General features: G+C 51.1%; 1 protein-coding gene across 1 annotated transcript in view; it reads right to left on the reverse strand.

Annotated features, from left to right (window-relative positions):
• Nucleotides 1–5,399: 5,399 nt before the first annotated feature.
• LOC120296725 (snaclec crotocetin-1-like) overlaps nt 5,400–13,016 on the reverse strand; it is a 34,362-nt gene continuing 26,745 nt past the window's right edge. Inside the window, exons 5-6 of the mRNA XM_039318656.1 lie at nt 6,493–6,589; nt 5,400–5,591 (exon numbers count right to left, since the gene is read on the reverse strand). Of these exons, the coding sequence (XP_039174590.1) occupies nt 5,533–5,591; nt 6,493–6,589 (156 nt within the window). The 3' untranslated portion in view covers nt 5,400–5,532. The remainder of the gene's footprint in view (nt 5,592–6,492; nt 6,590–13,016) is intronic.

The following is a 13,016-nucleotide window of genomic DNA, read 5'->3' on the forward strand; positions in this document are numbered from 1 at the left end:
ACATCGACCCGAACTTGACTGACTCATTAGAATAAGGGAAACAAGCCTCCTGAATATGAGGAGGAGCACGGAGAACATCGTACAAAGAATATTATGGGATGCTATGAAATGTTCCACACTGCATACAAACGTTATTGAGGACGTGAGCTACACCACAGAGGCGGAAAATGATATTAGCCCGTGAAAAAACTCAATCAAAACCCAATATGTTTATAAAGCAATTCCTGCCTTTTAAAGGGTCCCCTCCCTCCTCTTTTGGGAAAGGAGCCCTTCCTTTCTCCCGTACATAAATAAAGAGATTTTAATCTACCTTTCTAGTTCTGGTTCTGCCTGGGCAAAGCACACCGGGCAGGTTTTAGGATGGACGGCTGAAGCTGACTAAAAGCCAGAAGTCCACAATGGTTTTTTTTGGCAAAGATCAACCAATAAGCCATCCCCCCCCCCATTTTCAGGATGCCTTAGGATCAGCCCCTAAGCCCCCCCCCCGGACATATTTCACAGCACACAGAAGGCACACTTTGCCAGGACAAAACTGAACAAATCAGCCTTGGGTTCATTGCAATGCTTTGCACACCACGTTCTGGGTTTCGCACTGACCCACAAAGAGGAGGGTGTGGTTGTGTTGGCATCCGTTCTGTTGGTGACGAAATAAAGGCCAAGATGGAAAGAACCTTTTTTACGTTAATGTTTAAAAAGAAAAACCAACAGGGAAAAGAAAATGTGAAAACGTGCAATTAAACCGAGGGGTGCTTAAAACAAATAAACAGCAGAAAGCAATGGCAGAGACTTGACCCTCTGGCCGCTCCTACCGAAAGTTTGCAACCTTCAAAATTCCTCCTCACAGGTAGATCCATGAACATCTGAAGGTCACTTTGGGTTATTCCTAGTTGTTCCTGTTTCAATCTGGGGAGCGTGCCGCCAAAGAGCCAGTTTGGGCAGCAAAATCAGCCGTTTGTCGGCAAGAGCGAAAAATCGCCCTGCTTCTCAGTCTCTGGAGGACTCTGGGACCTTTTCTATTTTAGTTTAGTAAAGGCAAGAACCACTTTGCAACTTACTTATTTGTTACACAGACATGCCACCCCTCCTACTGTTCCAGGTAGCTCCAATTTCCCGCGCTTGGTGCCCTCCAGATGATTGGAAACCTCAAATGCCAACAGGCTTGTTTGGAGGGTAGCAGGTGAGGAAATGAGTGTTGGAGTCAAGAGAACAATTTGTCAAGAGAACACTTGTGTACGCATGGTTCTCCCTTCCCTGTAGTGTCGTACACATTTGAGATCACGAGGGCTTCATGACGACAAGCTCTGTAGGGGAAGTGAGCCATCTTTGAGAGGCAGTTCAGTCTAGTGGTTAAGGCACAAGGGTGGAAAGCAGGAGACGGTGAATTGTAGTCCCGTCTCAGGTGTGAACGCCAAGCGGGTGACTTTGGGCCAATCACCAGGAGGCGGAGAGTTCTACGTCTCTCTTAGGTAGGAACGCTAGTTGGGTGACTTTGGGCCAATCACAAGCACGCTATGAGTTCTAGTCCCACCTTGGGACTAGGATTGTGTGTGTGTGTGTGTGTGTGCGCGCGCACACACACAGGAGCACATATGCACTCGTGCGTGCATAAGTATAATGTGGCATTAGGTAAAACATTTTGCAATGTGGGATGGGCAAACCTTTGACATGTTAATTCCCACAAATGACATTTGGTGACCCAACCAATCCGTTTCATTGCTTAAAGTCTTCACTTCCTTGTTCCTTCTCCTCTTCCAGGCTTCTTTCTTTTTTCTTTTAAAGGGGAAAAAAACCAACTTTTGGCTCCTGGCACTGGTTGTCAATGCTTCATGGGGCTCTCTAGTTTAATTGTTAACACTGAGCTTGCCAACCACCAGCTAAACTGCTGCTCTGGGCATTTGGGAGATCCATCTTAGGTGGGCCCAAATCCTGAAGAAACCGTGTCCATGGAGTTGAATCAGGCACAAGATGGCAGCATCAGGAAGATTGTCAGAACATCCTTTGTCTTCTGGCAACTAAGTCCAGGAATCATGGATGCAGCTAGGAACAATTATCGGAAAAAATAGATTTTAATTAGGGGGGAACTCCCAGGGAGCAGAATGAAAGACCCTCCCCCTGAAGGCGCTGGGGTCTCAGATTTGCTGATTTTTTTTTATTTTTTTTGCTGGCAACTCTGGCTGGTATCTTCAGGCCTCTTGACCACCTGGTCTCTGAAGTGATAGGGATCTGAGATTTTAAGGCAAGAATTTAAATCAGGAAGTGTTCAAGAGGATAGTTGCAGGGGTCAACAAAGTCAAGACGGTGGCCCGGACCATGCAATCAGATCCTTGCTCTTTTCGGACATGCACAAGTACACACAGATACAGAACATGTTAAATGAATGTCTTTCTCTGTTGTTGCTCTCCACCACAGGATCTGCACGGAGCAGCAGGAAAACTGCCATCCCGCCTCCATCCATGATGTGGCAGAATCCGTTGATGTGTCCAACTACATCTCCCAATATTTTAAAAACACCGAGGTCTGGATCGGATTGAGGCTTTCAAAGAGACCAGGTTCTTTCTATTGCTGATCTTCATCAATGCTTTTCTACCATTTCTAAGGGGCTGTTTGAAGGGTGGTAGGGATCACTCTGCTAAAAGCTTGTCGAGGAATATAATATCATGAGGTAAATTAATGAGTATACAGAACACCCAGAAGAAAAAGGCAGGAAAAAAGGGAAACGCCCCCTACATCCTTACAGTAACCAATTATAGAGTAGCTTGCCTCATGCAGGAGCAGACAAGATAGTCAGGAACACAAGAATATCATGAGGTAAATTAATTAGTATACAGAACACCCAGAAGAAAAAGGCGGGAAAAAAGGGAAACGCCCCCTACATCCTTACAGTAACCAATTATAGTGTAGCTTGCCTCATGCAGGAGCAGACAAGATAGTCAGGAACACAAGAATATCATGAGGTAAATTAATTAGTATACAGAACACCCAGAAGAAAAAGGCAGGAAAAAAGGGAAACGCTCCCTACATCCTTACAGTAACCAATTATAGTGTAGCTTGCCTCATGCAGGAGCAGACAAGATAGTCAGGAACACAAGAATATCATGAGGTAAATTAATTAGTATACAGAACATCCAGAAGAAAAGGGCGGGGAAAAAGGGAAACGCCTCCTACATCCTTACAGTAACCAATCATAGCGTAGATTGCCTCATGCAGGAGCAGATAAGAAAGTCAGGAACACAGGAATCTCGTGAGGTAAAATTAAATAGTTTAGAGAACATACGGACCAAAAAAAGGGAAACGTCCCCTTCATACTTAGGCAACCAATCACAGCACAGATTGCCTCACGGCATGAGTCAGCACCCTCTAACTCATCAACTACAACTGTGTGTTCTGGCCTCTCATACACTTGACTGTTCCAGCTGCTAAAATCGATATCCTAACAAAGCTTTTGCTATATGGAAGAGAAAAAGTGGCACACGCCTGGCCCAAGTATAAACCTATCAGGAGAACAGCCAAAATCCCCAGACAAAAATTACCAAGAACAAAGTAAACAAGAGATTATTATAAGAATAAAGGTGAGAAATAAAAAAAAATAGAGAAAGGGAAAAAAGGGCACCATATATATGCTCTGAGGACCAGGTTGTGAGGACCAGACTTTTTTTCAGCACTGTCTAAGTTTGAATGGTTGCAAAATGAATGGTCGTAAATCAAGGATTTTCTGTAGAATATTCACAGGACACCAAAAAGGAAACTTTGCTGCCCTCCTGTGGCTGCGAATTTGATAGGCGAAATCTGATAGCCTTGGGCTCACTTGATAGCTAGGTCTCTCTCTCTCTCTCTCTCTCTTTCTCTCTCCCATCCGCTCTCCCTCTCTCTCTTACCCCATCTCCCCCGCTATCTAATCAATCTATCTATCTATCTATCTATCTATCTATCTATCTATCTATCTATCTATCTATCTATCTATCTATCTATCTATCCATCCATCCATCCATCCATCCATCTATCCATCTCTACCCAGCTTCAATAATTTATCATCTATGATATAATATCTATCCATCTATATTTATCCATCTATCCATCTTTATCTATCTATTCTCTCTCTCTGCCTACCTCCCCCATCCAGCCCCCCCACACACACACACCTTCCAGGCCCCCAGGAGGGTGGCCACAGCATCACCGGGGTCTCCAGTGCGGAAATAGAGCATCGAGAATCTTCTGCGTGCTGCATATACCCCAAACCCTGGTGAGGGGGGAGTCTCGCCTAGTGGTTTCAGGGAGACGCTGAAAAGGAGCGGGCGGAGGACTGAGCCCTGCGGCACACCAGGAAAGGGCAGCCCAGGGCTGGACCCCCCGCTCCCTGCCAAGACCGGCTGAGGCCGGCCACGGAGAAAGGAGCAGAACCAGCGCAGAACAGAGCCGGCCCCAAAGGATGCCTCGGTTGATGGTATCGAGGGCCACTGAGCGGTCCCGGAGGGCGAGGATGGGGGCGCTACCCCTCCCCACTCTTGCCAGAGGTCCTCAACAATTGAGCCCAGTGCTCCTTCTCCCCCATGACCGGGCCTGAATCCTGACCGGAGGGGGTCTCCCTCATCCAGGACCCTCTGGAGCTGCCAGGACCACCTTTTCCACAACCGTCCCTGGAAAGGGGAGCTTGGAAACCGGAGGAAAGTTGCCCAGGCAGGTGGGATGCAGGGAGGCTTCGTTAAGGAGGGGGCCTTAAAAGGAGGAGGATGTAACTGGCAGGTGGTGGCCCTAATGGCCCCCGGGCCCCTGTCCGCTTCCTGGCTCCCATAGAGAGAAACCATTCCCAGACAGTCCGGCAAGCTCTCTCCCCGGGTCTTCAGATCTGCCTTTCCCAAGGACGGAATCTTCCCAGCTGCTCCCCTCATTCCTGGGCTTCGGTTCCAGAGGAGACTGTTTGCCAGGGAATCCCCCCTGATGGGCCCATCCTGAGGCCCAGTTAGGCTCCATGGAGAAAGTAGAGACAACCGAGGGGCCGTTTCTTCAGGATCTCGGGGCTCCTGAGGGGGACCCCCAAATTCCCAGAGGTGGGGGTTTAGCTGCTAGCTGGAAAACTCAACAACCTGACAGCGCTTCCTGGACCCAGCCCTCCCTCCCACCCCCGTGCCTTCTTTAGCAGGATGCCGCCATCTTGCCCGGAGGGGGGCCCACGGGTGCCAATAGGCTCTGGGGCAGGGAAGGGGTGCTGAGGCCCAACAGGTTCCACCCCCCCTTGGGTTCCAGGGAGGGGGAGGGGAGGAGAGCATCTGAGCCCCACTGGGTGGTCCCCCCTCAGAGCCACCCTCCCCCCCTAAATCCGAGCCCTGCCAGGAAGGAGACTGGGGGGGTCTGGAGCTTTGGGCCTCAACCCTCTCCTGGGGGCCCCAAAGAAACAAGGCCAGTCATGCTAGGCAGAATTTATTGGACCTTCTGGCCCATCAGGAGCAGCAGAACCAGATCCCAGCTACAGATACGGCAGGTGGGGGGTGGGGGGCTTCCTTGCTTCTCCAGACTTCACACAGCTGCATCTTTAGACTATGCCTTGCAGACGAAAGTATTTCTATGTCCACAGTAAAGATTGACCCACTTATGATCTGGATAAAAAAGAGAAATTTTGATCACTTCCGGCAGAGATTCCCTGAGAGACCCAGAAGATCTTTTCAGAGGCTCCTGGCTCATTTGCAGGAGGACATGAAGGTACCACAGGTGGAGACTCTCATCCCCTAAAACAGGCTGGGGGTTCAACAGGTTCTTCTAAGCCAGATAACGTACCTGGCCCTCAAGTTTCTTTCATTTCTTCTGTCTCTCTTTTAATTTAATTTTTATATTTATCCCACCCCTTTACAACTCACCCAAGGCAGCAAACAGATCAAGACACCTTGCTCCTCCTCTTCTCCCCACAACAACAACCCTGTGAGGTGGGTTGGGCAGAGAAAGGGAGGGGCTGGTCCAAAGTCAGCCAATCGGCTTTAGTGCCTAATGCGGGACTAGAACTCCCCGTCTCCTCTTTCTAGCCTGGTGCCTTCACCAGAGACCAAATTGCTCTTTTGATTAGTTTATAATCAGGCATGTGTTAATATTTCTCTTCTACACACACGCACAGACACACACAATGTGGCCAAGGTTCTTCTCACAGCAATGGGGTGTTGCAAGATGGATCTACATCTGAGCAAGCAAACCAGGAAGAAAAAGCCAGATGCCCTGAGACAATGATGGCCTTTGGGAACAAGGTTAAGATGGAGCTTGTTAGTTGCATTATGAGCTGATGGCCCCATAATAGTTTTCATATAGGGCTCCAGTCCCATTTTTAACGGTTTCTCCCATGGTTGTGTTGTGTTCCCTTGTCTGTGCAGAGGGTAGGACTGAGATCCAGGAGGTCAAGAAAGGTCCCCAGTGGCCAAAGGGTGGGGGCTGTGAGAAGGATCCCCGGGGTCCTCATGGAGGGAAGCGCATCCTCCTTCACCTAACACAATGTGCACCACCGCATGGACTTACTTGTCTCCTGTTCCAGCCCAAGACATGTTTTGGATTCTCTTTCAACCCAGTTCTCATAACTGACGCTGGAGCCATCGCTCCACTTTGTGCCGCATTGCTGGAAAGACAAGGAGGCCCCGTTAGCCGACTGAGGAGGGGGCTCTGGCTACACAGACAGAAAAGTGGGTGGGTTTCAAAGGGCAGAGCAATTATATCCTCCCTCCTTCCCTCCTTCCCTCTCCCTCTTTCTATCTCTCTCTCTCCCTCCCTCCCTCCCTTCAAAGACAAAAGAGAAAAGGGCCTGGAGGTGTCCGAGGAGTCTCCAGCTCAGCTTGGGGGCCACTTTGACCGATGTCCAACGTGGTGACCGCTCTGAACGACCCTCCTTGGTCTCCGGAAGAGAAAGAATGTCAAAGTCCAATTGAATTAATTAATATTTCTATTCTATTCCATTCCATATTTTCTATTCTATTCTATTCTATTCATCCCCCAGGTGTGGAGGCCATCCAAGGGGCCCTCCAGAGGGAGGAAGGCCTGGAGGCTGAGATGGGGCCCAGGGCAGGATCCGGCCCTTCAAGATTGCAGTCGGTCCTTCAGGAGGAAGGAAGTATTTGGGGAGGAGAGAGAGAGAGAGGGAGAGAGAGAGGGAGAGAGAGGGAGGGAGGGAGAGAGAGAGAGAGAGAGGGAGGGAGAGAGAGAGAGTGAGGGAGAGGGAAGGAGGGAGGGAGAGAGGGAGGGAGGGAGGGAGAGAGAGGGAGAGAGGGAGAGAGAGAGGGAGAGAGACTGAGGGAGAGAGAGAAAGGGAGAGAGAGAGAGAGAGGGAGGGAGGGAGAGAGAGATAGGGAGAGGGAGAGAGAGAGAGGGAGAGAGAGAGAGGGGGGGGGAGAGAGAGGGAGGGAGGGAGGGAGGATGGGAGTAAAGCTTTTCTGCTTTGGTTCTCTCTGCCGATGTCCCAGGCAGGAACATTGAATGGGGAGACCTCTGTTTCCCATTGGGAGATTCTTCCAGAACAAAACTGCAAACCTTTAGAATCAGGAAAGGGGAATCAATAAAAATTAGCATTAGAGAGGATCTGCAATCAGTCCTCGACTTACAACAGTTCATATAGTGAGCATTCAAAGTTACAACATCACGGAAAAAAGGGGCCTGTGGCCATTTTTCACACTGTGCTGTGCTCGCAGGATCGAAATTCAGATGCTTGGCAACTGACTCGTATTTACGACGGTCACAGTGTCCCCAGGATGACAGGATCCCCTTTTGCGACCGTCTGACAAGCAAGCTGGATTTATTGAATAACATGTTACTAACTTCACTACAGCGATTCACTTACCAGCTGTGGGCAGAAAAGTTACAAAATGGAACAAAACTCACTTAACAAATGTTTCATTTAGCAACAGAAATTCGGAACTCAGTTATGGTCCTAAAGTTGAGGACTACCTTCTCTTTGCTTTGAACCCTCCTCAGTCCGATCCAGATATGGGGAATGGTTCTCCTCATGTTATCAGCGACTATCTCGGCCATAACGTCTGCTTCTTCGGAGACTTCAATAGAGACAAGATGCCCCCCCTTCATCTGCTCCGTGCAGAACCTCTGAGAACAGAGAGAGAGAGAGAGAGAGAGAGAGACTTGTCAGCTGAGAAGCAGATGTGTGTCTGTGTGTGTGTGTGTGTGTGTGTGTGTGTGTGTGTTTCCGCCTCTGAGAACAGAGCAGGGATCCAACTGCCTGATCCTGGCCACCCTCAGGATCTCCTTGACACCCGCAGTTGCCCCCCCTGAAGAGGCAGTTTTTGCAGGGCGCCTCTTTCGGCTTCAGGACTCTCTTCCTCCCCCCCTCTCTCTTCCTCCCCCCCTCTCTCCTCCCCCTCCTCCTCCATCTCCCCCTCCCCGTCCTTCTCCTCCTCCCCCTCCTCCCCCTCCGAGGTTCCCAGAGGAAGGAGCAGAAAAAAGGGTTTTGGAGGAGGCCAAACACAGCTCAGCCTTCAAGATTTGGGGAGACCCCCAAGCCCTCTACTGCCCGGCTCTTCAGAGCACCCGAGAACTCCAGGCACACTCGGGCGACACAGAGCGGGAAGGGGCCTCGGAGGTCATCTAGTCCAACCCCCTCCGTCATTCCGGACAAAGGGCTGTCCAGACCTGGGCGATAAGAGGAAGGGGGAGGCTGCCTTAACTGAACTAGACCCTTCCCTGATCCCCTCCCCCTCAATGCCCCTCACTTCCCCAGCCTGACATGCTCTCTGAGGGGTCTCTGATCCCTCCTCTGGCCTCTGCCACAACTCCCTCCTCTCTCCTCCCAGTTTGCTCCAGTGGGGAAGGCACCAGGCTAGCAGCCAGGAAGCTGGGAGTTCTAGTCCCGCCTGAGGCATGGAAGTCGCCGGGTGACTTGGGGCCAGTCCCTCCCTCTCAGACCCGTCCACCTCACAGGGTTGTTGTTCTGGGGAAAGCAGAAGGACTGTTGTGTGTGCTGGCCACCTTCGGTTATTTCTAAAAAATAACCAGAGAAGGGAAGCTGCAGGGGGCTGAGGGGGAGAGTCCCCGGGATATCTGCCTCTCGGGGGGTCCCTTTCCAGACCCCCAGCCGAGTCTCCCTCCCTCCCTCCCTCCCATCGGAGCCAGAGGGGGCTTGGGGGCTTTGCAAGGCTCTCCCTGCACGTCTCCTCCGCCTGGGCTGGGAGACCCTCAGGCACACAAAGTTCCTGTGTGGGAAGACAGGATGCCCAATGAGAAGAGAGGAGGGGGGGAGGATGAGGAGGAGGGGGAGGGCCAGGGAGTGGAGGTGGGGGGAGGACGAGGAGTGGGGGAGGAGGAGGAAGAGGGGAAGGAAGGGGGGGGAGGAGGAGGGGGAGAGCTGGGTCTGCAGAACATGCTTCACCTGCTTGTTGCAAACTGACTTGCAGCTTCATTTGCAGATTGTCCAAACCTCGGTTAGAGTTAACCCTGGTTTAATTCCCTGGAAGCTGCATCTCTGGTGTGTCTCTGTCCATGCTGGCTTCTTTTCTCATTCCGTGAAGGGTGCAAAGCCAGAAATGGGCTCCTTCACGAACAGATTAACCTTTGCAGACCTGCCTGGGCCTCAAGTCCCAACTGAGCCAATTTGGCCTAGTGGTTAGAGCACCTGGCTAGGAAGCGGGAGACCAGGAGTTCTAGTCCCGCTTTAGCCCTGGAAGTCAGCTGGGTAACTCTGGGCCAATCACAATGAGATGGGGAGTTCTAGTCCTGCCTTAGTTAGGAAAGCAGGGTGTCAGTCACTCTCTCTCAGCTTAATCCATCTCACAGGGTTGTTGCAAGAAAACAGAAGGAGGAAACAATGTCAGGTATGTTCACTGCCTTGAATTATTGGTAATAGTAGTAGTAGTAGTAGTAGTAATATGATAGATATAATAACAATAATGACAATGATGATGATGATGACAGGATACAAAGGAATAAATAATTACATAAATAAAAACCATGAAGCTTCTTGAGCCATTCAGACTTAACAAGAATTATCTCCACTTTGATTGCAACCTGTCCAGACTACTGCAAGGTCCTTGATGTGAGGCTGCCCTTGAAAGCCTCCAAAATTACAATTTCTGGGAAAGGAACCAGCCAGGCAGTTGACCGGTACAAAGGAAGGGGGATCTGGTGGGTCTGTCCTAAGGGATCTCCTCTCGCCTCCTGGGTGCCTCTAAACAACTGCAAGGGTTTAGTGGCAGATTATCCGTTGCCCCCCCCTGCCCCCACTGCCCAAGAAGGGCCCATCTGAACAGCAGGGGCTCAGCTCTTCAGCAGATGGGGAAGGGTCTCACCCCTTGAGTGGCTCCCATGGAGAGAAATCCCTAGCAAGAGGGGGGAGGGGCACCCTACTTTTCATGATCAATGCATGCATTTTCCCCAAGGGTTTTACTTCATTCTTAATTAATCAATTCTGCATTTCAGTGGTGTTAATTTTGCTTGGGTTTTGTGTGGCTGCACACAGTCCTGAGTCTTGGGGCAGAGAGAGAAGGTGGGATCTGGATGGCAGAAGGAGCCAAGCGGGAATAAAAGCAACTTTGGGGAGAGGATTCTGGGGGGGGGGTATCAAATCAGGAAGGGGTTGGGGGTGGGAGAGCTTCGGCCTCTCCGGACACGAGGGACCCTGCTCGGACTCACCACTCAGGGAGAGGAATATGACCAGCAAGCCGAAGCTCACGCAGATGAATCGCCCCATGGCCTTCTTTCCTTCCCTGCAGAGAGAACTGGGGGGGGGAGAGGAAAGGGGGGTGAGATGGGGGGAAGTCCAACCTGTGGCCAAGCTGGGAGTCCCAGACTTTGCGTTGCACTTTTTCACTTGCCCAGCTGGACCCCGTTTCTCCCTCCTTGTTCAGGCAGAAGACTTGGGGGGGGTCAGAGTGGATCCTGCATTGCTACGTACAGAAGGCCCCCCCAAAAGTCTCTCTTCCCCAGAGATCGCCCTGGTAGATCCCTTTGGGTCCCACAGATCCCCTGCTGAGACCTGGACATTTCCTGCAGAGGTCCTTGCAGGTGGGGAGAGAGACAGAGAGACAGAGACAGAGAGAAAGTGATGGAATGCAGGGGGGCTCACCTGTCAGGTGCGCACAGGTGGGAGAGCCCCACTCACCTGTCCCTCGGCCTCCACAGGTAGCAAGTCAGAGGCAACTCCAGGCTTTCCTCCTGGGAGGGGAATGGAGGCATTTATAGGCAAGGAAAGGGGGGGGATTTCTGTGGGGGGGGGATGGTGGGAGAAAAGGCTCTGTGTGAGAATGGATTTTCGGGGCTACCGATCAGGAAGTAGTTGTGTTTGCACAAAAGAAGTTGACGGATTTGATCTCTTCCAGGACGGATGTCATGGAGGGAATCCTACAGTTTGAAATGTCCCCTGAGGTCATCCAGCCCAGCCCCTCCTCAGTGCAGCAATCCAAAGGAAAGCACCCCAGATACGTGGCTGATAAGCCCTCACCCCTTGAGGGTGTCCAGACAAGGGGATCCCCCCCCCACCTCCTCTGGGTCTTGGGCTGACTTTCCCTTTTTCTGAGCGAGATTTTTCTAACTTTCCTTCAGAACCTGCCAGAATGAACAGATCCCTGAGCTGGGTGTTTCCTTGCAGACGTTTCCTGACCCAACTAGAGAACACCATCAATGCTAGAAGAGAGTGAGTTTCTGGAGAGGAGGAGGAGTCCGGGGAGAGGAGGACTGATGGGGCTGCTACCTGCCATGCTTCACTCCTGCCCCACCCCCAGTTTGAAAAAATCTCTTCCTGGATTTTGCCCGTGGATATCATGGCTTGAACATATTTGAGGTAGGGAGAGCTGGGTGGGGGGGGGAAGCCCACAGCCCCACATCAAAGACCCAGAGCCAAGGGGGGGGGGACATTTGCCACCCTCATCCTGCAACCAGTTCTGTGAAACCTCCTTCCCCATCTCTGCTTTGCAGCTGAGCAGAATTAGCTATTCACCATACGTTGCCCTGCACTACAGTTCCCATGTTCCTTGGCCAGGAGGCCCTTTCACTTGGCTATTTAGGGGGGAGGTGGCTGCTCAAGCGAAACCCAGCCATGGAGTTGACCCTCTTGGTGTTTAGGGGGACGGAGCAAGCTGGGCCTCTGGGAACCAGGGTCGGGGGTTCAAAGGTGCTTCCTCAGCCTTGGCCCCTTCAACCGTCCTGGACTTCACCTCCCAGAATCCCCCAGGCTCGGCCTTGTCCCAGTTCAGGCAGCAGCCCTGAAGTGAAGGGACCTCCGGCTTCTGCTCGGGGCCAGGAGATGGGGGGGGGGAGCCCTGAAAGTGGTTTGGCAAGACTCACAAAGGAGGAATTGTTGCCTCCACACCAGGAAGGGAGCTGCTGTTGTTCCCAAAACAGCACCCAGCAAGGTTGGATTCCTTACAAGCCGGATCTGGGTTTGGCCTCGTCCTTCCTCCCTCCTTCCCTCCCTCCCTCCCTTTCTTTGTTCTTCCTTTTCTATGCCAACCATCTCACTGATACTGTTTCTCTGGGCCCCTTACAATTTAAGAATTTTTTTTAAAAATGCCAGAAATGGAAGAGACAGACTATCAGCCACCATGCTGGCCATCCTGAGGGAGGGGGCTCCTCTCCCGGGTCAGCAGGGCCCTGTCGGGGTCCCAGGCCAAGCAGCTCTCATGGTTCCCATAGATGAAACCATTTAAAAGAACTTCAAGGCAACGGCTTCTTCCTTAAAGAACATTTTATTTAGGAAACAAAGTATCGGCACTTACATGGGTGAACCCAAGACTGAATCCCCTCCCTCAGGCTACAAAGGAACAAGCTGCAATTCCCACCCCAAATGGCTCTCACAGATCACACTCACCAATTATTTCAAAATGCAGGCTGTCCTTCCAGCTTTTCCACCCGCCAAAACCCTTATCAGGGCTGACCTTGATTCTCACACAGAAGTATTGTTATGGCTAACTGAGGAACTTAACATCCCCCTTCCCCCTCCTTCATCTAAAACCTCTAAACTAAATTGTGGCAATGAAGACAAAATGAAAAATGGTTTCAGTTCAGTTTGTCGCAAGTTGACATTCGGCTCCTCTTAAAAGAAAGGTGAAATC

The sequence above is a fragment of the Crotalus tigris genome, unplaced genomic scaffold (genome assembly GCF_016545835.1).
Source record: "Crotalus tigris isolate CLP2741 ecotype Arizona unplaced genomic scaffold, ASM1654583v1 scf7180000021456.382230, whole genome shotgun sequence".
Taxonomy (NCBI): domain Eukaryota; kingdom Metazoa; phylum Chordata; class Lepidosauria; order Squamata; family Viperidae; genus Crotalus; species Crotalus tigris.